Below are 27,981 nucleotides of genomic sequence, written 5' to 3'. Positions count from 1 at the left end.
GCATGCGCGCGGAGGACCAGGCCCGTCTTCAGGCACATGCGCACTAGCTCGCCGGCTGGCCGTGCTCTTTTCAGCGCCGCCTCGCCTTCCCTCCCGCCCTTCGCGGCCTGTCGCGGGAGAGCGAGGTCGTCAGTGTGCGCCGGCGCAGTGCGGAGCGACTGGCCCTTGCCCACGCGAGGCAGGCGTTGCTCAGTGCCGGCGGGAGGCGCTGCGCCAGCCAAGGCAGGGGGAGGCGGAGCCGGGGCCGGGGGCGCTTTGCGGCGGCCGGGATGCGCTGGACGACCCCGGAGGACAGAGGTACGGGCCGGGGCTCGGCTCTCGCTCACTGGGGGGGCCGGTGGGGGGGCTGGAGTTGGAGGAGCGGAAGGGGAGCCGGGGGGGGGGGGGGGGGTGGCCCGGCGTGTGGGGCGGCTGAGGGGGGAAGGGGGCCGCGTGCTGGGGGCCCGGGGCTGGGTGGGTCTGGGCTGCCCCCATTTGGGGTGGGAGGCTGGGCACCGGGGACAGGGAAGCGGGTGGGGGTGGGGGGGCAGCACGAGAAGGAAGCCGAGGCCCTGGTTGTGGTGTGTGGTGGAGGAGCGGGCAGGGCAGGGGAGTTCAGTGCCAGCCTCGGGGGCGGAGGGGGCTTGGATGGTCCCTCTCCCGTTCTCCAACAGGTGCTTCCTGGGGTCTGTCCCCTGCCCTCCTGGGCCCCGCTCTCCCGGTGGGGCAGGGGGAGAGGGTTGATGGAGGGGCCCCAGCCCCGAGTTCACGTCCCCCCCCCCCCCCCCCCCGCAGTACAGGGGACAGAGCTTGCTCCTTGCCAGTCCCCCAGAGAGTGGTCTGGGTGGTTGGAGGACGCAGCGGGTGACTCCCTGTGTCCTGGTTTCCTTGGACCACACGTTCTCTGACATCCATTCAGGCGGTGGGGAGGAGATTTGCCCAAACCATTTCCCCCAATTTCCAAGGGAAATCTGATGAGTCCGAGTACTGGGTTAAAGGGATCTCCATCGGTTAGAATTCACATTTAAAATGTACGTGGTCTATATGATGATCAGGTTACTAGTAATTTAAATGATTCAAACCGAAAGAACTTTAACAATTTCTAACTATTTATGGTATTTGCTTTTTGCTTTGTTTGTCGGGGTCATGCTGGGGAATTTCAGAGACATTGGTATATAGACTTCCCAAAAAGCAGTGTGATTTCATTGGGGATCCAGAAGCCTTGCCTGGATCAAGATATTTTGTTTAGTTTGCATCTCTATTTTGGCTTATTCCTGTCTTTGCTCTCAGATAACAGTGTAAAATGCAAGGAGTTACTCAAATGTAAGGTGTCAAAGTGAACAGCTTCTCTTGGACCAATCAGAATAACCCAGCAAACTTAACTACAGAAGTATAATAGTCTGCAGCTGACAGCAAAATCCTACTACCTGTTCCAATCTCTCATTCACTAAGAAAATGTGCATAATTTGAGCTCGGTATGTAATTCCCAGCTTGAGGAGACATACCCACACTAGCTTTCTTCAAGCCAGGTGTGCTAAAAATTGATTGGAGCTGCAGCAGTGAGAGGGGTCTGGTCTCTCTGAGTACATATCTGTCTGAGACATGAGGCCAAGTAAAGTCTAGGATAGCATAGGGTCAGGTGAGTTCTTTCTTGGAGTGTGAGGATTTTTAGATCTGCAGAAATAAATAAGAATTTTGGTGGCTGGAAATTGTTCTAAGGCTTGGAATGATTTGGTAGCTTCAGAAGCAGAGGAAGACTTTTTAGAATAATTTTTCATTGTAGGAAGTGCTCAACCATCCTTTGGTCAAACCCCTTTCCCTGCCTTCCAGTCCTCTCTTGAAGAGATTTCCAGCATTGCTTCTCTCTAAAAAAACTAAAGGTTCTGCTGCCGCAGGCCACCAGTTACTAAAGCCTATCTACACTTTTAGATCAACATAGTGTTCAGGAGTTTGAAAAAATCCGTATCCCTGAGCACCGTAGCTATGCCGACCTAACCCCCAGGGTAGACATGGCTAGGTCAATGGAAGAAAGCTTCCTTTGACCTAGCTTCTATTGCCTGGGGAGGTGGTGTTCCTACCGCAATGGAAAGAGCCCTTCTACCCTATGGAGTTATGCCACTGCATGGTATAGTTAAGAGACTGACAGCTGGTACAAGGCACTGGTGCTCAGCACCGTCACTGGGGACCTGAGTTGCAAGGCAGAGGGAGGCTAGACAGAGTCCCATATTGAAGAGGAATAAAAACACAAATTGGATACATGGACACCTGTTCCAACCAAGCATCTTCACATGATTGGAACTTACAATCACATAGTTGTAGTTGAAGCTTCCAGCTCACCCAATTGGTTTTGATGGCATTTAATTTTTCAGCTGTCTTCAGAGTTAATACCATTGAGATGAGTGGGGGAGTTCCTGCCTTTTGGAGCTACTCTTTCATTCTCTGCATGTTACAGAAGACAGTTAGGAAAATTTCCTCAAGAGATGCTAAGCACAGGCAACTTCACTTGATATCAATGGAAGCTTATAGATGCTTAACAGCTCTGAAAATAGGCTCTTCATTTTTTGATGAAAGCTTGTATTCTGTAGAAAACATCGGGGGAGGTCCTTAATCCATGATAAGTGCATGTAGACTTCAGCTCTTCTGCTCCTCACTCTGCTTGGACAATGAAAATAGACAAATTTCACAATAGTTTTGTTAGTTGCACATTCCTGCTTTGATCTAGTAACTGGGATGGTGTTGGCAGAGTGTGAGTTGTATGTGATTATAAAATCAAACAAAAAGTTGCAAATCTAAACATTTTAAAATGGCATTAAAATGTTTCTACCAAAGTCCTTATTTGTACAAGACCTAATATTTGGGGTATACATGCCTGATAACATCCCTTTATTGAGAATCATTTTCTTAAACTTATTTTTTTAATGTTGATATATATGTCTTGATACCATAGGACTTTGTCAGTCACTGCGTGTAATATCTTACACACACATAATGTTTTTCATCCCAAAGCATGTTCTCTAGGGGTTTCTTTATCACTGGGTGGCTGCCTCACTACTTGGTGAAACTCAGCAATTGTTCAATGGTACACAGAAACACTGCACAACAGTTGAGAACAGGACGTGAAGAGATGCTGTATCCAGTACTGTAAACTTGTAATTCTGTTTGTTTGTTTAGATTAATCCCATGTGATCTAAACATCAGTGATATATGATTATCACCCATTTTGTGTGAGTGTGTGAGTGTGTGTGTGTGTGTGTGAAGTAAATTTTTCCATTTCCATATTTTAATCATTCAGGTGTTTTTTCAAAACTTTTCATTGGATAGTCTTCTGTTCATATTAAAGTAGGTGTGAAAATTTTCTAACATCATTGTGTAGTTTTGTTAAATTCTGGACTCTTGGAAAATTTTCAGAAATGAACATAATCTTTATGGTGTCACAAGCTTGTAACTGAACAGTAAAAGGAAGAATATTTAAGAAAAGGTAGAACTTAAGGATTCAAATGTGCTGTATGTTTTCCAGTACTTCATTTCACTGGGGACAGTGACATAGCTACAGCCTTGTAAGTTGTTAGAGCAAAATCAATTACATACATTCCATTAACAGAGAATGTCATGTGTTTACTAAAATATAATGGGTGGCATGTGTGTGCACTATGTTCACTAACAAAGGAAAAGGATCTTTTGGAGGTTAACAGTTGTTGCATATGTGCAGAAACTCCTTTTATAACACTAAGGGCCAAATTCTGGACTTGAATATAACTCTTTAATGTTACTGATGGAAGTGCTAGTTAGGCACAACTGAGGCAAAATTGGACCTAAGTAGTCTGGCAGTTTTTACATTTAATTTTAAAATGGTAGCCAGAACAAGTTTATTGTATGAGGACTAATTCATACCCATATTACATAAAATTAAACTTCTTTGAGTTCATAGGGTGCATGGTGCCTCTGCAAAATAAACTTGTATACTTCAAATACCTTGGTTTCAAAATTAGTTAATGTTGAATTGCTCCCAAGATACAATTTTGAATGTCAAGTTTGTACTTGAAGCTAACTTAAAACAAGAGTCCACATGTTCCAGTGCTCCATATGTAATTTGTAAGCTATCTCACATTTACACAAATCAGTATTTGGCAAATAAAGGGAATGTTTTCATCTATGTAAATAAAATACAGTAGCATTTAACATCCCAAAAGAGCATGAGTATTCTTAATGATGAGGCAGACCGGGTGCTGTCATCATCCCGCTGTGCCTACTTAACTGCAGCTAAGAAATCATGACCTTCTGGCAATGAGTGAGCTGACTTAGACAGTGCATGTCCTGTGTTGCATTGGATTTAAGGATGTAGTGTCTTCTGTATTCTGTATCTCTGAAGTTTCTTTGATTTTAAGCTCAAATTCTTAATCATGTTACATTAAAACAGTTACATGAAATCAACATTATTTGTAGTGGCAAAGTGGTGTGAGCACTCTTACTTTAAGGCACATGTACAACTGTACTGAGAAATATATTGCACAGTGCAATTTCTCTGCTATCATTAGTGCATTTTTTAGCTATTACCCCTAAATATTTTTTTAAGTTAAGAGAGAGCAAGCAAAACCAGAGATGGCTCCTGCAGCACTGAAAAAATTAAATGTTGAAAACCTCTACTCCCTCTATTTTGTAGTATTTTTCAATTAAAAGTTTTTATATGGAATATTGGTTTGCAGCTTTCAGTTTTACTAATAAGGGTGAAAAGAGGAAAGTTTTCAGACAGTTAAAATAATGTTCAACCACTCCCCTGGAAGGCTTTGTCTTAAAGGGGCACCAACTTGAAATCTACACTCGGGGGGATGGACTTTATTTTCAGAAAATGTTTTCCTCTCCCCATTGAGTGAAAGATACACAAACAGAAGAAACTGTCTAATGCATGCACTGAAATGTAGGGAAATTCTTTAATCTTTGTAGTAATATGAAGTATTATAACAATAGTAAGTCAACTTTTTTGGACAGGAGTATGTTACATTGATGTCCCTTTTGTCCAGCTTTTAAGAACATTGGGACTAGTGTGATACTTCACTCAAACACAATTGTGCAACGATATTGCAAATTTCATTATAGCTTTGTAATGATAGTCTACAGTGGGACTTCTGCTCTCAGAACAAATCAAGTTAGCCTCATGTGCCTTTTTTGTATTATGTCTTATTTTCACTAGGACCTTTTCCCTAGAAATTTCCTTCTGTTGCTACCACTAATTTTGGCTAGTGTGGAGAAGACATGGCAGCTGCGAGCATTTTAGCCACAGTTGTCTAGGCCTGCTGCTGGATGTTAAAAAACCAGCAGCAGCCCAGAGCCCAGCAGGCCTAGACAACTATGTCTAAAATGCATGCAGCTGCCATGCTGCTGTTTCCACTGGTGAAGCTGCATCAGTGTGTAGAAGAACTAGTGTTACAAAATAGCAAGGTTTGAAGTGAACCAATAACTCCAAATGGGATTGTGCATTAGAGCTGTTCTTAAAAAAACATTGGAAGGTATGTTCAACAAAGTTTTTTAGAATGACACTTTTATGGCTAAGAGTGCAAGAAGCTGGCTCTGTTCTGTGCTCATGGTGGTACCTGAAACTGCCAGTAAGTGATGTTAGGGATCTGAAGGAAGGTTCTGGAGAGTTCTATGGCAGTTAAAGGCAACTAGTAGGACAAAGAGGGCAGTGAGTTAGGAGCCATTGAGCCAGAGTGAAGTTAAGGAAGTTGTTGCAAGGCTTTGTGTAGAATCACTATCGTGCAGCTTCCTACTTCTATTTTTGTTGCCTGAGAAGGTTCAGGAGTGCTGCTGCTACTGCTACTTGAAAGGCCCAGTCAGCTCCTGTTGTAGTTTTCCAGAAAGGCTCTCTGAAGTCTCAGACTCCAATGAGGGTTTGTCTTCATTTCAATTCGCCAATACCCTAATGCTGCTGTCATCCACGCACACAATCCTGTGGCCTGGGTTTGGTGGTGCTGCAAACCTGAGCGGGTGGATTGATTTTAAATTAGCAGTTTTAATCTTGTCTTGCATTTGTGCTCTTTAGTTACCTTTCCCCAAAACAGCTTGATTATCATTAGTTGGTAACCATGAAAACATTTTGATTTTCAACTAACTACATAGCCTTTTACGCTAAACTTTTCATTTTTTGTTAAAGCAGGAGGATACGTTCAAGCTATATAATTGCTTACATAAATATAAACATACATTTATTCATATTCCAATTTTTTTCTTTTTTGGGTATGATAGAAAATGGTGAATGACACATTTATTTACTGGATTAATTTTGTTGTGATTTATATCGAGCTGCATTTGGGATGAAATTGGAATTCAATTAAATGCACAAATACAGCATTTTAAAATGGTTTTTATTCAAATAAAGTTTACCAAAAACATATTTTGCATTTAAAACTTATTAAACAGGCAATATTAACTGTAATTAGCAAATTAACCTAGTTGTTTCTGATCACCATGTCCTTCAAGATTTCAAAACTGGTAGGTCTCATCCCCACACCTTGTTTTTATTTGGAGTTTGGAAGAGGGAAAACGCCCTCCTGCTTTTTCAGCTCCCACTTGGTTTCTTAACTTTGAATGGACTAATCACTGAATTGAACTAATTGAATAATTGAAGAAAATATTCTCTCCATACTTGCAGAAGAGTCTACTACTGTTAAAGGTGGGTCTTGCATGCCAGCAAACTCTGGTTCCAGGTGCTTAGGCCTTGTCTACACTAGCACTTATGTTAGCACAAATTTTGTCACTTGGGATGTGAAAAAACACCCCCTCCCCCCCCAAGCGACATAAGTGCTAGTGTAGATAAGACTTTAGCCAGTGACTTCTGCCAGAGTAGTGGTCTTTCTTTTGAACTTCAGCAGCAAACTTGTAATGCTCGAATATTTTTCAAATTTAATTTAAATTATTTTAAGTATAAGTTTAGGCCTTTATATTGGTTGTCATAATTCAAGTTTAATTTTAAATACATTTATTTTAAAAAAGAAAATATTTAAATAAAAAAGTCTTACCTTTTTTTTTTTTTTTTAAATTGAGTTTTGTCTGCTTGAACATGGGCAAGTGGCCTGGCCTAGTCAGGAGGTATAGGCTTGAGCCTGGGTTCCATTTTAATCTGGGGTGGTAACCCACCTACGTGGGATGCAGGCAAATCAACATAGATGCTGATAGTCCTCCAGTGCCTTCCCGCAATTCCCCCTGGGCTGTATTTTCTTTCCCTATACCTACTCCTTTCTTTTGTATTGGAAGTGACCTTCCAGTTTATATACATGGGTTCAGCATTTGAACCCCATGTTTCATGTGGTCTGTTACATTTCTACTGCACTTCTGCACACTTGAACAGAGATGCAATTCAGCGCACACAAACATTATCTGCATTGCATTGCAAAATAATTCAAAGAGTGGTGCAGCACAAAGAGCCAGGGGATATCCCTCCAGAAGTCTTAGTGCCTAGCACCAGTGTGGACACAGTAACATGGGTAGCGCTTTGCAGTAAGGATGCTGGGCTATGCTAACTTGGGTGCTGATCACCTAGGCTAACTGCAGGGAAAACATACCCTAACGGAGGACCTAGCCTAAAGAGAGGAAATGTGAAAGCCAGGAGAGCAAATGTCAGGAAATAGTCCTTCTAGGAGTTGCTGTTTTGTCTCATTTAGGAGAACAGTGGTGACTGCCATACTAATTAGGTGACAAAAATACTAGACTACTTGCTCACAGTTGTGCTGGTGATCTGTGTAGTTTTTTACCCATATATGTGCCAGTCTGTTTCTGCATGATTCACAACGCTCTGCTGCAAGTGAACAGAATACCTTTCGTGTTACAGTGGGAGTAGTTTTGAGAAAGTAGTATTAATCTTTACATTCTTTACCCTCTGTTTTCATTAGGATAGAAATGCAATAAAACCTGCCTGTTTTTTTTCTGATCATCTCATACGTTCTTCAGCAGTGAACTCTATAGTCAAGGTTATGTCAGGATTCCTGTTCTCGGCATCTATTTCCACATGTTCATAACTTCCTGAAATTCTCCTTTAAGGCTCACGGTTTCCATGCTTGAGCTCAGTTTAGACACCACGCTCTCTCTCGTTTTTAAATTTTTGAAAGATCCCTTGGTGTCACAGTTGCTCCTCATTCAGCTTTGGATAAACTCCAAATTTTGTGATCATCCTTATTGAAAAGCAGATCTTTCAGTTGGTGAAGCGGGGGAAAACAAGTCAAAATAAGTGAATGACAGATCACTTTTAAATATGCTTGGGGTCATCTCCTACAAATTTTAGCAGTTAAATGAAGCCTTGCCCCCATTTGTAACATATAATGCAGTGTCCCTGGCAGGCCATGAGACAATTTGCATAATGCAACCTTGACTTTCAGTGACACCTTTGCAATCATCCATTTTTTCCATTGGTGCTACCCTCCTCTGTTGCGTGTTCAAATAATCTGCTATTCTTTTAATTCAGCCTGGCAGAGAAATGACCACTGCCAAACGTAGCAACAGGGATGTGAATCTTCTTCATGTAGCCTATTCACATCTGTCAGAGGCGGACTCTGCTTCCCAGAAGGTTTTTCTCCAGGCTGCATATGTAGTTGAAGTTACTAGTTAGGCCAAGAATCATGCCTAAGCAGAGAGCATGTAATGTGGGTGAGTTGATATTGTTATGTGGCCCTTAACTTTCGCATTATTTGACAGTAATGTGCGGTCCTAAATGCACATCCTCCCTGTTTTAACTATTTTTATCTTTGCCCATCTGAAATGCAGACCACTGCAATAGGGAAAGGGATTTGTTTAGAAGGATCCATCAGTCTCATGAGCTGGCACTACTTTGGTAGTATAAGGGTTAATTTTGGTGAAGACAGTTCATAGCATTGCTCTTAAATATAGAGGAACCATTTTATAGTGGACTTGGCTATAGTGAAACTTCATTTATAGTGAAGAAAGAAAACTCCTTGCCTTGCACAATGAACATTTTAGTTCCTTTTAAAATGGAAGACTTTCTGTTTTAATTGACTTCACCAGAGTATGGCTCCACAATACTTAAGGTTTATTGCGCAATAATCAGGGGTCACTGTGACCCTGATGGAATCTAATAGTGATGCATGCTTGCAGCTAACTTTCAGACTGAAATGTGTGGTTTAAAAAGTCATGTGATGGAAGTAAAATATTTGTGTTTTACAGATGGGGGTATTGAGAGATTGACTAGCTCAAATTGGGTCAAGATTAGGATATGGGGGAGAGTGATCTGAGTGAAGGGTTACCTGGTCTGTGGTCTAAGAGGAGCAGTTGCCCAAAAGGACTGGGAGGGGGGACAGGTAACACATTGGTGAGAAAGTGGTTGCAACCATTATGCTGGAATTTCTAATACAGTGTGGGGATTGTTTGGAAGGCTCTCAGAATATTAGACAGGCATGCTCCGTGAGGAATGTGAATTGTATTTTCAGGGCTTTGAATTCAAAGTTATCTGAAAAGTAACATTGTTTCCCTTATTCTTACAGCTGCCCTTCGAGATCATAATGCAGCAGAAAAATGAAAGAACATAGAAGAAATTTAAATCGGAGAAGAAGTCAATTGCTATTTCTTTCTAGAAGATGGACCACTGGATTTTGGGGGCTCAGAAAATACTGCTTCCAAAAGAAGCATTTTTTCCTAGCTAAGAGAAAAAGACAAAGTGCTCGGTCAGTTGTGAGCCTACACTGGAGCAAATTGTACAGCTGTCTCCAGTGCAGAAGGAAGGCTCTCAGACTCCAGAGTGAATGGGTTCCTGAAGAGCTTCTAAATGCAAAAAACCATCAAAAACCAACTGCTGAACACAACACCTTTTCTACAAAAGCATCCCGAAGGGCAATAAAGCCCTTTTCCAATGGCAAAACTGGAAGCCCATGTGCACAGGCAATAGAGAAGTTGGACAATGAATCATTTCAGGGTAAAGATCTCTTGAATAAAGTCACTGGATTACAAGCAGACGCTCTTCTTGGCTGTATCCATGGCAAAGACCACAGTGCCTTTTGTGGTGGGCTGTGCAATGCTACCTTACCTGTGAAGAAGGATGGTTTCTCACACAGTGGAGAGGAAAGCAATAATGATGAAGGCAATGGAATCTTAGTAGTTTTAAACAATTGTAAAAGAACGTGCTGTTGCAGAGGGCTGGAGCAGAATGGAACTTGTGGTCCCTTGACTACTAATAAGAGGTCCAAATTTAACCAGTATACTGTAAAAAAGATACCTGTATTTATGATGCATAAGAAACTTTCTATGATTAGGTTTCGGGATAGAATCATAAAATCCCCCAAACTTAGAGCAAGAGGAAAAACCTGCAAATCAAGTAAAATCAAGCCGAGCTGGGTGGAGAAAGTTACCTGGGACTGTCAAGAGAATCTTCGAGGAGATTTTGAAGGTGGCTTTTGTAACTGGTTTTCCTGCTGGAAATCTAAAAGTAACTCCCTTTGGAACCTGTACAGCTCATCAGATATGAACAATAATACACCAGGACCTGTAGCTGAGGAGAATAAGACACCTGCATCTGATATCTGCCTTACACAGGATGTATTACAATGCAATGAGTTTCATTCTGAAGAGTCTGCCTCCACAGATGGCAGTGGTAAAATCTGCCAATCAGAGCTGCACAAAACACCTCTTTTGGGTACAGAGACCCTGCATGGGACGGAAACAAACAAGGCTCCTGCAATGGACAGTTGCCATAATGATCTGTTCTTCTCAGTAACAGAGAGAGAAATTGCAATTTCTGGTCAAGAAGATGCAGAATCTAATCGGGTTATGTGTGTTGATGAAATGATATTGTTAGAATCCTGCAAAGGGGATTCAAATACGAACAATAGCCTTGCAAATGGACCTTTTTTGGTGGAGCTGGCACAAAAAGAAGACTGCTCTTGCCAGATGGAAGTAGAAGGCTCCATAAATCTGGACATTTTTAGTGCAAAGTTACTAGATCACCCTTACTGTAAAAGCCCCCTAGAGGAGCCAGAAAGCACAGGACTAAAATCAGGAACTCGAAAGGGAGGCAGAAGGAACAGTCAGAAAGTTTCTCATGTGGCCGATGAGCAGTTAGCAACCTGGCTTTGTGGTATACTCTTTACACATGTTTATAAGGCTCCTACCCGTCCTTGAGAATAACTGGGCATAGCATATGAAGTCAGGAATATTTGAAGTTTTCTTACCACTTCAATTCCTTTATTAAAATGGTTGCACACCATGAATTGCAAAAAGGCGTAGCTTAATACTCTCACTGAGATGGGAGGCTGTGATGAGGAGGGTTGTAAGGGAAACGAGGCAGTGCTTTTCTCACTGGGCAGACTTGCTTACACTAGCTTTAGAATGGTACCTTCTGAAGTATGTGTGTACGGCTTAATAGATGTTAGGTTTTTATTTTTCAAATATTGTTGAATGGTACAGCTCTCTGTTGTGTTAGAAAATACAGTCGAATTTGTCTGTTTGTGAAAAATATTGATCAGCATTTTAAATTTAGAAAATGTTTTCTATCTTGGGGTTATAAAGGGACATGGCAGGGTGTTTTAAAAAATTAGGTAATCTCATTTATTACTGACAACTTAGATTTTGAAAAATTATACTTCTAATAGTCTGATTTTGCTTTTCTCCAGTTTTATTGCTTGTGTAATCTCTGCACTTCATTTAGCTTTAAACATGAGATTAAACCAGTCAATTCCACTTTTGGGTTTTCGTACCCTAAATGTTTGAATATTGAGGTTATAAATGATGGGGAAAAGTCTGAATCCAAACAAAATTGGCTGTAATTGAAACTTGGGAACACTTATATTTATACTAGGTTTGTAAATGCTTTTTTCCAAACCTAAATGATGAGTTGATGCTGCCTGATGGAATTCCTTTTAATGTGGAGCATGGTACAAATATTTGTGTTCAAACTGTGTTGTGTATATATAAAATATTTGCTCTCAGGATACATATAACAACGTAGTACGAGTTAGCACTCCCTTCTGTATTTTACCATTAAGATACTGGTACAAAGTCCAGCAACACACCTATAATTGTGGGTCTATTAGCTTTTATTAGAACAGCCTATTTGTGTGGATTATACGGCCTGTTGTATGTTCCCTTTGAAAAGGAGTCAATGTGTCCGCTAGTGTTAAAGGATTTCTGTTAGACTCCGATTTTGCCCCAATTCTCTACTTTCCCTGCCTGGACAAACTGTTGGGAGGCTTTTTATGGCTTTTTATGGTTGATCCTCCAGAATATGGTCAGAGTGATGGGCTGGATGCAAAATATGGTCCAGTATTGAACACCCATACGTGCAAGACAGTCTGTTCCTCATTTCCCTCCGGCTTGCTTTCCACAGTGAATTGAAAGTATAGAAACAGTGCATGAGTGTTCACTGTCTATGAGCAACTCACTGTGTCTCAATAGGGTTTAATTAAAGGAATTTTTCTACCATTCTAAAGTGGTGGTAGTCCTAGTGTTGGGGGCAAGAACTGAAAATATCACACTTGTACAAAGGATAACATTTTTGGCCAGACAGGCCTCTGTATCATTAAAAAATTAAATCTGTGGTTCATGGGGACGACTGAATCACTTATTGAATTTTATCAGCATCCTTAGAAAACATAAAGGCAGTCAGCAATGCACTAATACTTAAACTGTTAACAGTTAGCAAATTAGCAAACAGTTAAGTGTGTTAGTTTCAGAGACTCCATGATTAGTGCATGTGTACACGTGGAGTTTTCTGATTTATGTTTGTTAAGCTAAACAGGGACAAGGCAGTCTTATTCCAGAATAAGTTTGTCCATGTGTGGAATTAATAAGGAGCAACTCCATGTGTAGACAAGCCTTTACATACTAAATCAAAATGGTGGGAATAACTTCCTACTCCGCCTGAGTTCAGGATTCTGTTTTTTGACTACTCAGACCTGGTCTACACTAGAAAAGGTTTGCCTCTGTTGCTAGACTGGCAACCTTCTAGGGGAGATGTATTTTTTACTGGCCAGAAAAGGTGCTGTTATGCTGATATAACTGTCTCAAGACTAGGGCTTTTACCAGTAGAGAAATGTCCTAAAAAATCACACCCTTAAATTACATTGCTAAATAGCTTAAGGAAGTTTCTAGTGTAGACATAGCCTAGGTCTACACTATCAGTGCTATGGCAGCACGGCCACAGAGCCGTAGTGTAGATGCTTCCTACGTCAGCAGAAGGGGTTTTTCCTGTCTCTCTGGTAAATCTTCCTCCCCAAGCGGTGGTAGATAGAACAATAGAAGAATTCTTCTGTTGACCTAGCTGCATATACACTGGATATTAGGTCTGCTTAACTATGGTGCTTAGGGGAGTGAATTTTTTCTCACCCCTGAGTGATGTAGCTAGATCAATCTAAATTTTATATGTAGATCAGGCCCTAGTCTCAGACATCTAAGGGGATGCAGTTGCATCAAAGAACTGGTGATGTCATTAGATGTTGCAGAAAAATTCAGAACCATGAACATGGGTGTCAGCTGGCTAATAGCATTTCAGTTCTCTCGGAAACAAAATTAAGGCCTGGTCTACGCTTAAAATTTAGGTCGACATAGCTACAGTGCTCAGGAATGTGAAAAATCCATACCCCAGAGTGTCGTAGCTATACTGACCTTGTCTCTGTTGTAGACACAGCTAGGTTGATAGAAGAATGCTTCTGTTGACCTAGCTACTGCTGCTTGTAGAAGTGATGATCTATAGCCACGGAAAAACCCTTTTCATTGCTGTAGGCTGTATCTACACTCTGGGGTTATATTGGCAAAGCTGCATCACTATAGCTATGCCACTATGGTCTCTGTAGTGTAGACATGGCCAACGTATCTAAATAGGGCTCAACTAAATTCCACCCTTGGTATTATAGAAGGGGGAGGAGGCTTTGTGGCTAAAGCACAGGCAAAATCATGTTATCTGGTTTGTGCTCGCTCACTTTGACACTGCTTAAATGGCCGTGGGCATGTCACTTAAAAACTGGGCCTCAGTTTCTGCTTTAGGAAAAAATAGGTGTAATTGTGTGTCTCAGGGATATTTTGAAGCTTTAATTCATTACAGCAGTAAGCAACAGTTGGATGTGAATTAGGAGGCTATTGGTGTATTATTCAGGTATGTTGTGAGGCACAAAGATAGAAGTGAGTGCCTTCTTCCAACAAAAAAGTGCACTCTTAATTTACACCTTGGCAGGGTTTTGTACTAATTCTGTGGGTCATTCATCTTTAATTTTCTTAAAGTTTTAAGCACTTTTTGGTTTGGCATTATATGAAATCTCATAGAGGAAAATAGACTTTCACTTTCTACTTTTGTCTGTCTTCTCTTAAGAGTTCCTGGGCTTTTTGGACTCTTTCCCTTCCCAAGAAACCCAGCTGTGCTTTCAAAAGCAGTTTTATGACCCAGTATCCACTTTGAACATACGTTGTTGTTAATAAGTGGGGGGCCAAATCCTGCTCCTCTTGAAGTCAATGGCAAAACACAAATTTGGAATACAGAATGGATCCCAACTGAGTTTGTATATTCAGTGAGTTAAAAGCACCTTCAAGGACCACAAATGGTTGCAGAGATAGTATTTTGATAGAGTCCATCAGACTGCCTCTTAGGTCTCTTATGTTGTCTCCTCCTCCATCACTTTCTTCCATGATCCATTTAATGGGCGAAGGGGCTTTTGCTTTCCAATAGAGGTCTTAGCTGTGTACTGTTGGAGTTGATATATGTGTGACAATGAAAAAGACCCAGTCAGCCAATCATTCCTAGCTAGACTAACAATATTTGTAGAAACCTTAGAGCCTCAGATGGAAGGTGTAATAAGAGTAAATTTATTTTCTTTGAGCCTGGGGTATTGCATGAAAACTTAAGATCAGTGTGATGCTAGGTCAGACTGAGGGAAGATAGGGATGGGGTTAGTGTCTTAATTCTCAACCTCTTTGATTTTTGTCGTTTTATTTGTTCTTTTAATCTCTCTTCAGGATTTTAGATTGATCAGAAATTGCCCTTTTGTGCCAAAGTATTGTATCAAATAATGTTTGGTGTGTAAGTAGTGCTGTCTGTCTGTCAGGTCCTCAAAGTTCTTTTCAAGCATTAAAGAATTTCATTGTCTTGCCTTCACCCCCACCCCCAGTGTGGTAGTATCTCTGTTTACAGATGAAGCTAGCCCAGAGAGGTGGTAACTTGGCCAGACTCACAAAAAAGACCTGATTCCGATCTCATGCAAGATTTGAATTTGGGATTGTTTTCCTCCTTGAGTTACCCTGGCTTTACACCATTATAAGTGAAATCAGAAATCCCCCAGAGCCAGGAACAGAACTTAGGACTCCTCAGTCCTGTCTCTGAAGTGCAAGAACATCCTTCCTCCCTTGTAGCATAGATGTGTACATATAGCATAGGGTGTAAGAACACAGTCTCACCTGCTAGCCAGGGTGAAAAACGCCTTTGTTACCACAGCCCTTTACAACTTAAAGGAATACAAGCTGTGCTGTTAGTGTTTGACAAAGTTACAATTAAGAACTGTCCATAATGAACTTTAATACTTTTTTTAGCGTAGCTCACATTTCTTCTTTCTTTCCTTTTTTGGTTTCACTCCACTTTTTCCCTGTAATAGATTATGGTGCATCTTCCTACATTATTTTCGGTCTGTTTTCCTCTCTTCCTTTCTCCCTCCCTCTGTGTCCTTATATATCTTTCCTTTCATTGTGTTCTCAGTCTTTTCTCCTATATTTTTCTCTCTCTCCTTCTATTTGTCCCCAGAAGCTCTCAAAATACCATAGTTTTCCTAAAACTTATCCCATCAGTCTCTCCTTTTCCTGCCATGCTACTTGGAAACTTGATCAGACCTCAATGATTGGAGGACTAGTCAAAAGGCCAATGCAAAATAGAGAGGGACCTATTGTACTGGGACAGAGTCCAGGTGAAAAGCGAGGGGAGGGAGCAGATGGCTATCTCCTAAGAAAGGGAAGGATGCTGGAATTCCTCCAGGGGTGGTGTCTCTGGGCCCTTTTCTGGAGTTCCATCTTTCTTATAAGCTTCTGGTTAGCATGATTCCAATATGTTAGGAAGCTTTTCCTTCCATTCTAGAAAGCCCTCTGTTAGCTGGAGAATTTGGTGTCTCCCTCCTGAACCAGCAGCACTGGTTGGTGGTCTGTTACTCCAGTCTTTTTTTTTTTTCCCCTGCTCCTACATTCACTGGTTCTTGATGCTGGAATGGGATGATGTCTCCACCATTTTACTTCTATTTCTCTCAGTAGCCAGAAAACATCAGTTTGCTAGACTTTCCCTCTAGCCTCAATCTTTTGGTCCTTTCCAGTGAATATCTCCACTTGCTGTTGGCACTGCTGCTTAGAGGTTTCCCAAGCAACATCAGTGTGAAATTGACTTGATTCTTGGCAGTTTCACTGCTGAATAGTTAGTAAAAATTGACCAGATTCTGATCTGCTTTTACTCTACTGCAGTTAGAGAAAACAATGAGCAGCGGAGGCACAGAAGCTGTCTGCAGACAGCCTCCCACACACAGAGTCAATGCAGTGCTATTTTTGTAAGCTAAGGGTTAGAAACTTAGGCCATGTTTACACTAGAGAGCTTACAGCAGCACAGCTGTACCGCTGCAGCTGCACCGCTGTGAGATCTCTGGTGTAACTGCTATATGCCGACAGGGAGAGATCTTGCCCTTTGACATGACATACCACCCGCAATGAGCAGCGGTAGCTATGTTGGCAGGAGACACTCTCCCGCCGTTGGAGCACTATCCACACTGGCACTTGTGTCAATGTAACTTACATCATGGGGGGGAGGGAGACGTTTTTTTTCACATCCCTAAGCAATATGTTATACTGACAAAAGTGCTAGTGTAGAAATAGCCTTAGTTTTAATGACTGCTTTAATTCTTGCAGGAACTGATGGCACTCTGAATTTACAGTGTTTTGAATAAAAAATATTTAAAATGTTAATTGAAATAGGCAAAGGTCCTGATTTTTTTTTTTTTCCTTGCTTACACTAGTATAAATTGGGAGTAACTCCAGTGGGATTACCTGGGTATAAATTCTGTGTAAATGAGAATTGTACCTAAAATGTTGAACATTTTTATATAGATGATGACTTTTAAGTGATCTTTCAGTTCTGAGGGTCACTTCACCCCTCTTTTTAATGGTGCCTCCCTGGGCTTTTTAACTCTGGTATATTAACTGGATGCAGCAACTTGCCACCAAGTGGGTGGGACACTGCTATTAAATATTTATAATGTCTAGTTGTGTTGGGCTAGAGAACTCACTTTTTACATGTTTGCCTTTTCATTTATCTGATATATTCAAAGGATTCCTAGATGAAGTGATGAAGAAATATGGCAGTTTAGTTCCACTCTGTGAAAAAGATGTCATGGGAAGATTAAAGGAAGTCTTTAATGAAGATTTCTCCCACAGGTTTGTAGCTGTAATATATTCTAGTGTTTGTAAAGAAAAAAGTTATTCCAATCACTAATTTGCATTCCAGATTGAAACTGACACCTGCTGGAACACAGCTGCATTTGGTATGAACTGGAATATCTTTATCCATGTCTCTACCTTTTCAATTCTGTTTCAGAAAACCTTTTGTCAGCAGGGAAATCATGAAGTATCGAGCAAGGCATCCAAAATCTTCCACTTGCAATTTCCGAGTCTTCTATAATAAGCACATGCTAGATATGGATGATTTGGCTACACTGGATGGGCAAAACTGGCTTAATGATCAGGTGAGGGATGCTTGGTGCTGATGTTGGCCTCTTCAAATTGTTTAAAAATATTAGTTAATCCTGTCAGCCACCTGTGTGAGATAGATCATTGTTATTTTCATGGGGAAACTAAGGCAGAGAGCGACTTTTCATTGGCAGACCCAGGAATGTAGAACTTGAGTTTCTGGCTCCCAGATCTGTCCTCATGCAATTACACTGTATTTCCTCTCTGAGAAGATAGTGGTTGCAGGTGCGAAAAGATAGTTTTTCCTCCAACTTAGCTAGAAGAGGAGAAAATAACAACAATGCAAGGCCCATAGCCAAAAAACTGAAGAAAGTAGCAGTGTTACAGATGTGCCTCAGTAGACTTAAATTGCCTCAATGTGAAACGTTGTTTTAATTCAATCTTTAAGCATCCGTTTATATACTGTCTGTTCTGGCAGCCTGCTCATAGGTTCCAGAGCTTTTGACCTTCATCAGAGTATAACAGAATGTTACTCTAATTAGTCAACTTCTTGCTAAAAAAGTGCTGTGTGCTTTTTAGATGCACTCTCAATCTTGGATTTACTTTCAGTAATACAATGTTATGGGGGAAAATGTTCTATACAAATGGTAATTTTTACAAATTCTTGCAGATTATTAACATGTATGGTGAACTCATAATGGATGCAGTCCCTGACAAGGTGAGCATTTTTGTTTTGTGAAAAAGTTTCCATTATAGGGCAAGAAGGGAAAGATGAAGTAAAACCATAGATACATGTGACAAATGGGAGGGAGGTCTAATGCAGATTAAAGTGCCCTTATGGTGATTCAAAGTGACAGTGTAAAAATAGCCCCTGTGTACTCACTAGATCTGCTGCCTTTAGTGAGTGTCTTGTTCACTTTACTGCTACAAATTGTTACTCCTCTTAGGCTTGGAGAGCTAACACAGTTAAGGAAGTGAGCTGGATTGTCGTCTGGCTTATGTATCATCATCAGAATTCTTAACTGCATTCCAGCTGCAGTGTCTTATTGTTGGTGTTGATGCTCAGGGCAGAAGAAACCCATCTTGACTTTCAGATTCTGGATTGAATTTGTTTGTAGCACTGACAGTTAGAAGAACCATCTATTTACTTGTAAGCTGAACAAATTGAATATGGAATCATTGAGACCACAAAGAAACCACCCAATGCCATTTTTAGATTGGCTGGCTACATGGAGTATAGCAACCCTTTAATGTTCTCGCTCAGAATGTAGAACATTGCTTCTTTTATTGGTGGTGGTAGTGATTCCTCATTAGTATTCTCTCTGCTTTCAGAGCATGAACCAGAGCTGTGGTATTGGAGATTGTATCTCAGTTTGTCTGTGCCCATTTTTTTATAGTGCATAATTTAAATGCTCATGGGAGATCTTGTGCTAGTACTTTGTAGAATGCAGTTAGAAGTCTCTGTTGGCATAACTAATGGGTTTTATCCAGCATTTTCAAATGCTGAACTATCCAGCTTTTTTCAAGCAATAATTTGAGCCTTTTACCACCTCAATACTAGCAAGATTATTAAATACAGATGTTGTGAAATTGCATAAAATGTGACTTATAGCTTTGCTTTTTGTATTAGCCTCTACAGTTAAAGTAACAGATTAACACAAGTGTTAACCAAATGCTAAAGAATTATTTTAACTGTAAAAATCTATAGCCTTTTTTGCCACAACAGTAGGTTGTAGTTACTTGCAAAAGATGTGGCACAGCAGATAAAAAAGTATTCTGTAATCCAGAAGCATGTTTGTGAGGACTGGAACGGGCTAGAGGGTTGAATACTGATGTCTGTGTTTTTTGCGTCTTCAACTTTATAACTTTTGACAATCAAATTATTTGGTTTTGAGTTACAGAGCAGAGAATGGAAGGAGTTTCCAGCAAGTTATGTAGGGAGGATGGGAAAGTATGATTTCCCCCATCCTCCAGTGATTTTAATCCCTGGAATGTGGGAGAATAATATCTGTAACTCGTCTTTTAGCCTCTCCTCCCTAAACAAAATATTGCAGCTACAAATCCGAGACATAGGGATGTCAAAGTTCAAAAAGTAAACAGTGCTTCACATCATATGATCTTTAGAATGAAGATAAACTCACTAATTCCCTAGAACAGTATTTAAGGCTAAAAGGCTAAAACATCTATAGAGTTGCTTGTTCCTTTTGCTGTTTTGCTTTTACACTTTTTCATTCAGTTCTTATTTATTAGCTAATTAGATGTTTAATTTTGTTGAAGTTGTTAGGCATTACTGAAAGAATTTATGCACACTTTTAACACTCATTTCTAGTTTTCATTTGTCTTTCTAGGTTCATTTTTTTAACAGCTTTTTTCATAGACAGCTGGTAACCAAAGGATATAATGGAGTAAAACGATGGACTAAAAAGGTACCATTTAATTCTGCCTATTGCTTACCATTTATATAGAATAGACTACTGGATGCAAATACTTAAACATTTTCTTGTGAGCAGGGGAGAAACACAAACTTGAAATTACTTAAGTACCAAGTGACCAAAGTAAGTTTTTTACTGCTTATTACCACTGAGCACTGCTGGGCCAACAAGCCTGCGGGAAAGAGCTGCATTCTATTCCTCCTGCAGCATCATCAACAGAATTGTTTTCTTCAGTCAGGTTATCGTTTGGAGCTAACAGCTCAGTTTGGTCTGCATAACCCCTTCTTGCTGGTGGTGATGTATGAGAAGGAAAGAATTCAGCCTGGGTTCTAGAAATCAAGTTGGTTTGTGCAGGGCTGTCCTCTGAAAGGAAAAAAATCTATTTGTAAACACTTGCACATTTGATATGGAAATTTAGAGATGACAAACAAGAAACCACAGAACTCATTTTTAGAGATGCTGTGTACATTAAAGCTATATTTTAACACAGGCATTAAGCAAAAATGTTAGGCTCACCCACCTTCAAATAGGAATTATAGTGTACTTTGATAAATGAATTGAAAGGTTATCAAGTTTCTATTTACCTCCTATCTGGTAAATGTGACTTCTATTTTTTAAACAGCTTATACCAGTAGCCTTTAAAGGGATACTGTTTAGATGATCAAAATCCAAATCTTTTACTAGTGCTTATTAAAACTGGACTTCTTAAATTCTAATTTACTTTTTCACCACCGTGAGCAGTGTGCTTCATGCATTTTGCAAAAGCTTGGTAAGTGAAACGGACTGGTCACTTTCTGCTTCCCGTGTACTAGAGCGCTATTCATTATGTTCACATTGTTGTAGGGGAGTGTTCAAAGGGGGACAAGACTGTATTTTGTGTAAGTAATATTGTAAAAATATTTGTTAGAAAAATCCCTAAAATCAGGGCCTAAACTGTTCTGTGTCCCTTCCAAAGTAGATCTTTGCTTCCTTCTGCAGCATTCCACGGCAGGGAAACTTCATTTCCCTTTTTTATAAAAGCAATGTGCTGTCCCAAAATATTGTTATATAAATGCACCATCTCTTCCAATGATGATACTAATAGATCTTACACTTCAAGTACAGATATAAAGGCAGACGGCCAGACAGGCATTTAGCATTGAAAATTGGGTTTTTGACTAAACATTTTTCAGGAAAAGTGACTGCTTTCTGCAAAAAATTTCAAATTGTCGCCCAAAATTCCAAATATTTCAATCTGAATACATTGCTGCAATGCCTCATGGGGGGTTGTAGTTTGGTTGCTTAATGTCCCAGCTCCTCTTTGTGGGTTGGTCTTCCTCTCTAGATTACAAGAGGGGAGACTGGTGCATCATGGGATGTGCAGGCTGGTTTACAGAAGGACATGAGACACTGTAGTAGCATTTCCAAATTAAAATACATTATCAGTGTGAGGTGCTGGGTGCTGAACATGTCCAAATATGTGTCTGACCTCTTGTTTGCACCATGTGTGTTACTCACTTATGCTCATATGGACACTTCATTTCCTTACTACAGATGTAATCTGCCCCTCTCCCAGTAAATAGTTTTATAGCACAGACACTATGCTTTATACAAATTGCTTAGTGCTTTTAAAAAGACATAGGAATTGCCCTACATGATTAGACCAGTCTATTTAATCTATTATCCTGTTTCTTCTGCATTTCTGGTGTACGCTACAAGATTCTGGTAATATCATATTTGCTTTTGCGGGGCAAAAATAGAAGATTGAGGGGGACAATGCAGTTGAAGACCAAAGCAGTTCCAGTGCCTTGCTTCCAAAAGAATAAATCCTGATCTATTCTTACGAAAATGGGAGTGTTCTAAAGTTTGCCATGTTGTTTAGATCCTGTCCATTCCCCATGATTTTTAAGGTGCTATTAGTCCTTCTCCCTTGTTTGCATGTCTGTGACCGCAGTACCTCTTCTGCTGGGTTAAGTACCATAATCCAATAATTGCCGATGCCATATTAATGATGCAGGATGAGTTGTTAAATCTGCCTTCCTAATGTTCCTTTGTGTGTAATAGTTCTTCATATAAACCAAAATCTAGTGCATTGGGATCTGGAAAACCATTTTTGCTTTCCATTGCAGTTTTCAGCACTAGGAATTAAATAACCTAACCACGTCAAAATCTTCCTGACAGAACTGTTTGTCCTCAAAAAATAAGATGCTGTCATCCCTTACCCAAAACTTCGTTGTTGTCGTTCCATATGCCTTCTGATTCTTCAGTTGTGGATTAGATCTATTGTTTGTATTTTTGTATTACTGCAGCACTGAGGAGCTGTAGTCATGGCCCAGGACCCCAGCGTGCTAGGCACTGTACAGATTGTATGGTAGCCTCATCTTTCATTGACTTTGGAATGAAAAGTCACGTTCTGTTTTAGATTGCTTATTGGACTTTATAGAAGCATACAGAATGTGCTAGGTGCTGCACAGACTTAGAAAGACTATCTTTTCTGTGGAAAACATCTCTGCCTCTTTACTGTCAGAGCTGCATTAACTGGGCAAGAACAAAGTGCCATGTTACAGTGAATAAGGGTTAGAAAAATGCCTATGCCGGCTGTTTTTCTGTGGTTTCTTTGAGTTCTGACTGCTTCATCTTCTGACCCATTTTTACCACTATCAGCAGTGCAGAGTCAGTGCTAATCAGCTAAGTTCTCACTGCAGAAATTTCGTTGCAGGTTGTGTTACAATCCACCATCTATTCGAACATGTAAATTGAGCATGCTTTGTTGTAATTGCAGATGAAAATGAAATGTGGAGGCCACAGTGTTTAGTCACTTTTTGTACTGCAACAGTGTGAAGCAACTAGTACCAGGCACAAATGTGTGATTGAAATGCCCATGTGAAGAGCTCTTGGAGGGTTGGGGGGGGGGGGGTTAGAAAAGAGAACTTTCAGGGTTAGGAGAGGGCAAAGATGTTCTGTGAAAGTAAATAGTGTTGTGGGAACTTATTTAACTTGCACATGGTCTATGACCCTGTTTGGTAATACATATTGTTTTGTTTGTTAGGTGGACTTGTTCAAAAAAACCCTCTTGTTAATTCCTATTCACCTGGAAGTCCATTGGTCCCTCATTACTGTGAACATCCCTAACCGAATTATTTCATTTTACGATTCGCAAGGCATTCATTTTAAATTTTGTGTAGAGGTAAGAAGAATTATTCTAGTTACATTTAAAGTGCTTGAATCCTTGCTTTAAGAATTACATCTTCAGCCTCAAAAATAAATCGAGGTTTTGGGGGCATCGTGTTTTATTGTAATCTTCGTGCATGTAATAAGAAATATAATAAATACTCGGCACTTATTGTCGTCTTCATCTCAAAGTGCTTTACAAAGGTGGAAGAGAATTTTTAACTTCTTTGACAGATGTGGAAGCTGAGGCACAGACCTTGTTCGAGGCCACACAGTGACTCTGTACCAGACCTGGGAATAAAGTGCAGATCTTCCATTGCCATATGCATGTGACCAATCTGTGTTTAGCAAACGTTTCTGTTGTGTGTTCTCTTCCTCTTTAGCGCTCCCACGAAAACAAATGCTTAAAGCCTAGGACAGTAAGAGAAACCCATTGTTCAAAGAGGAATAAGATAGCAGTTTCCATATCTTGTGAACCAAAGATTGTTTTGCTAGTGGGTTGTTTTTTTGTTTTGTTTTTTTTTTGTTTTTTTGAGGAGTGCAGGTATCAGCATTTTTTCTTAACCAAAAATGTCTGGTCAATTGAAATATTATCCGTCATGATGATAAAATGTAGGCAAGTAGTTTGGTCTGGACTCTGGACTGACCCATTTTAGAGGCAGTTTTGCAAAGCTGACCTAATTTGCCAGTCCATCAGGCTGCAGCTTTTAAGTGTGTGTAGTTGTCATCTTCTCTCTTCAGGCAGAATAGCAATCACTATACGGAATGCTCATAGACAGGACCTCAGAATTAACGGGCGTTTCCCATCTGCAACTGCCAAAGATAAAGCTGAGGCCTTGTCTACCCCCTAAAAATTAGATTGACCTAGCTACATCACTCAGGGCTATGGAAAATTTAGCTCCTTGTGCAATGTAGTTAGGTCAACCTAACCTCTACTGTAGGCACAGCTAGGTCCCATTGATATTGCTACCACCTCTCAGAGAGGTGGATTAACTACATTTAATGGAAAAACCCCTTTCCATCAATCTAGGAAGCGTCTACACTACAGCAGCACAACTGCAGCTGTAGTGTAAACGTATCCTCATGTTTATAAAACATGGGAGTTGCACACTTTGTTGCTTCTGTAGGCCATGTCTCATTGTAGGTACCGGGGCTCCTTGCATGCCTCCCTTCCCATCATTCACAAACTCCCTATGTGCCACCCTCCCAATCCCCCTCTATTTCTTTCTGCAACCTCCACCATGCCAGTGTTCCCCATTCTCCTCTGCCAGGGATTCCATATGACCCCTTATTTCCCCCCATTTTTATTCTCCATTTTCTTTAAGGGTGTCAACATTTTAAGCTTAATTGGGACATGCTAAAATGAGGGTGGCTGTTATGCTGGACTATATTAATTTCTGCCAACAGCCAGCTCTTTGAGTTAGAGGTGGTTGAAGCTGTGGTTCTGCTAACCAGATGTTGGGGGCTCCCTGTGTCTTCCATTTCAAATTTTCCCCAAAATCAATGTGCTGCTTATGTATTGGTGCTGAGAACATGCCCTGAAACTTTGGAGTTGATTGGATGCAAAGGTCAAAAGTTATCACCTGACATTCAAAGAGAGAAATGCCATCAAATTTTGAGTAGGGGACCTGCAAACTTATCCAGTCAAATACATTAGAACTGGACAGGGTTAGGCCATCTGGTGCATCTCCCTGCCAGTGCACGATTCTTCTCTAGAGTTGGTTTTCTAGTGCTTCGCCCAATCTACTTTTAAATGCCCCAAGTGTGGTGGGGCTTTCACTGCATCCCTGCGCAGACTGGGGGGCCAAATCCAGCCGTGATGTAAGAGGGTGCTATGCCCATTGAAGCCCATTAGATCTCTCCTTAACCCCTATAGCTGAGTTAAGCCCTAGGGCCAAACTTTCCCTTGTTAAATTTACCTGTATGCCTTTCTCCTTGGCTTTAATTTGTGTATAATGGTAAGGCCATGATTTTCTTTTTAAGAACATACGAAAGTATTTACTGACCGAAGCAAGAGAAAAGAATCATCCTGAGTTTCTTCAGGGATGGCAGACTGCTGTTACAAAGGTAAATGCTAGCCCCTCTACACTGCAGTGTGAATCTTCTACAAGCATAGTCTTTTGGGTTTGCTACCGTCATTTTTAAATTCACGTAATTGGGGAAGCAGTAAATATTTATTTTTAAACGATAGAAGCGTGACAAATTGGGCTTACTAATGGGCTCTTTGTTGCTGGTTCAGATCCTGCCAGGCCTCTGTCACCTATTAATTGAGTTGGTGGTCTTGGCCCAGACCCTGGTGGAGAAGTTATTCATGTTGGGAAGCCACCACAATCCAGAATTCATATTGACAGAGGGGTAAAGGACTGAATTTGCAGTAGAGGCCAGCTTCTTTCTCTCTTTAGAGGTGACTGCTCCAGACAAAGGCTGAAGCACATTAGCAGGGGACAGCATGAGGTGGAAAACAAGTACTAGCCCTGGTCTACACTTACCTTACAACGTCGACTGCTGTGCTTCCCTTCTGTGCACTGTCTTCACTGCACTGCGCCGATGGGAACAGTGTTCCCGTCGACACAGCATTGAAGCACTTGCAGGGGTGGTTTCCCAGCGTCGACTTTCTGATCGACTGAGCGGGTGTACACTGACCACTCATTTGATCCAGAAAGATTGATCTGACGGTTGCGACTTTGCTGCCGTCAGTATAGACATACCCCTACTTTGTCAGAGGATAGTCAGAGGTCTTTGTATATATATGCTGTGGATAGACAGAGTGCTTTGGTCTCCACTGCTGTCACTTTGGCACCTTTCACCAGCACTACATTCACTGACAAATATACTACGTCTGGCAGTGATAAAAGGGAACAACTTATGTGAAGTGCGAACGAGGGAATTTGTGGCTTGCATGTCTGTCCCATAATGGCTCTGAGGATATAAAACAGGTCATCGAACACTAGACAATCTCCCAACAGCTCCCCACTCATACGAGGTATTTTTAGGTTCCAGTGCAATGCTGAGAGGCTCCCTGATGCTAATGTCTCCCCCTTATTTCGGTGTAGTCCTATGTGAGATGGATGATTTTGGATCTAGGAAAGGATAATTTTCCTCTTGCAATGCTGTGGATTTAAAGGAAATACTGTCTGAGAGCTAGAGAGTTGCAAGTATATTTAAAAAAAAAAAAAAAAACTTGCAAAGCCAGGAAATTAAAGGCTGTCATTTGGGGGGAAATCACACTTCTTCTACCGGCATCATTCTGGGCCAGCAACTATTCAGTGTGCAGGCCCACTAACAGAAGACTTGCATTATCCTGGCCCACCCACAAATTGCCCAGGCTTCTTTCAAGATCCGTGGGGGGGGATGGGAATCCACCTTCTTATAGTACAGACGCCTAGGGAAACATTTATCTAGGCTTGTGTGAGTGTGCTGATGTCTTCAAGTCTATCCTGTGTTGTAAAGTAGGTAGTAATGTTAAAATATTTATTGAAAGTAGTTGAGAAGAAGCTATCCTGAATTGGTCATTAGAACCCGGGTATAGGAGGGAGAGCTGTAATTTATTGTCTGTCATAAAGTATTAATACTAGGCATGATCCTAACAAGGTGCTGAGTTTGCTTCACCTCGCATGACTGGGCCTAAAATAAATAATTGCAGCAGAATGACCAGTTTTCAATAAAAAGAGCTCACCTAATCTCCTTGCAAAATCTCATTTTGGATTTTAAGTAGAACTTTTTGAGTGAATACTGAAGGAGGGCTACAGATATAAGTCAATTAACTTCTTGCTGCTTTTTCCTCCCTCAGTGCATTCCACAACAGAAAAACGACAGTGACTGTGGGGTTTTTGTGCTCCAGGTAAGAGTGTAATTTTAGAATGTTATGTGGCTTTTTTCTTTGGATTTATCTTGTAAATTTCCCTGTTTCAATTAAGCTTTTTCATTTTCTTCAGTACTGCAAGTGCCTCGCCTTAGACCAGCCTTTTCAGTTCTCCCAGGAAGATATGCCACGAGTAAGAAAAAGGATTTACAAGGAGCTTTGTGAACGCCAGCTAATAGACTAACCATAAATAAATAAATAAAAAAATCGAGCTATTTCTCTGGCATTTCTGAAGATTTCCAGCTGGTATTTGTGTACTTGAATTTCTGAAAACTTCCGTTAATTTCAAATGACTCTCAGCTGAGTGGTGTGGCCACTGTTACCTCAACTTTTTCTGCTCTTTCACTGGCAGAACTTAACAGAACTGCCACAAAATATTCCTAATGTCATTTTGGTTTCCTCTTTTATGTTCTTTCCTGTATTTAATATTTATTATGTAAGCATGCATATAGGCAAAGCATGCGACTAAAAAAAGGTATAAAACTGTAGATTTGGTGCACCTTTGAAATGTAGCTAGAAATGACAGAATACAGGTTAAAAATTTGTCTGAAAACATAAAGATGCATGATCCGTTTTCTGATGCAATAATGCTTTGAATGTATCAAAAAATTCAATGCCATAAAAAGAGCAGCTAGAACCTTTTTTGAAATCTCAAATTATTCCATTTTTCTTATTGTGGCTGTGTAGTACTGATTTCCCACTTTTTTTTTTTTTTTTTTTTTTGTGAGGCGGACTGGATAAATCTGCCTATAGACTTTATTTGTGGAGACCCCCTTTAATAGAGTTGAAGTCACTAATAAAAATATTGTTCTCTGTTAACATTTATCTAGCTGTCGTTATCACCCTGTTCCCTGTGGTTGAAAAGCAGCCTTTGCACAAATGAGACTTCAGCACTTGACTGTATAATAAAACCTATGGAGATATTCA

General features: G+C 40.6%; 1 protein-coding gene across 2 annotated transcripts; it reads left to right on the top strand.

Annotated features, from left to right (window-relative positions):
• The first annotated feature begins 93 nt into the window (after positions 1-93).
• On the top strand, positions 94-27,981 carry SENP5 (SUMO specific peptidase 5). Of its 2 annotated transcripts, none has more exons than XM_067536546.1 (10): positions 94-297; positions 9,465-11,050; positions 17,253-17,358; positions 17,519-17,666; positions 18,281-18,328; positions 19,959-20,036; positions 23,071-23,208; positions 25,176-25,259; positions 26,983-27,033; positions 27,128-27,981. In XM_067536546.1, the coding sequence occupies exons 2-10, from the start codon at positions 9,496-9,498 to the stop codon at positions 27,236-27,238; spliced, it is 2,319 nt and encodes a 772-aa protein (XP_067392647.1). In that variant the 5' UTR covers positions 94-297; positions 9,465-9,495; the 3' UTR covers positions 27,239-27,981. The 2 variants fall into 2 exon arrangements, with proteins under 2 accessions (XP_067392647.1, XP_067392646.1); XM_067536545.1 differs by having other exon boundaries at positions 27,110-27,981.

The sequence above is a fragment of the Emydura macquarii genome, unplaced genomic scaffold (genome assembly GCF_026122565.2).
Source record: "Emydura macquarii macquarii isolate MOO-44397 ecotype Brisbane River unplaced genomic scaffold, CSIRO-AGI_Emac_v2 contig_3603, whole genome shotgun sequence".
Taxonomy (NCBI): domain Eukaryota; kingdom Metazoa; phylum Chordata; order Testudines; family Chelidae; genus Emydura; species Emydura macquarii.
Note: the sequence above shows the minus strand (reverse complement) of the source record. Positions and strands in the feature narration are given on the sequence as shown.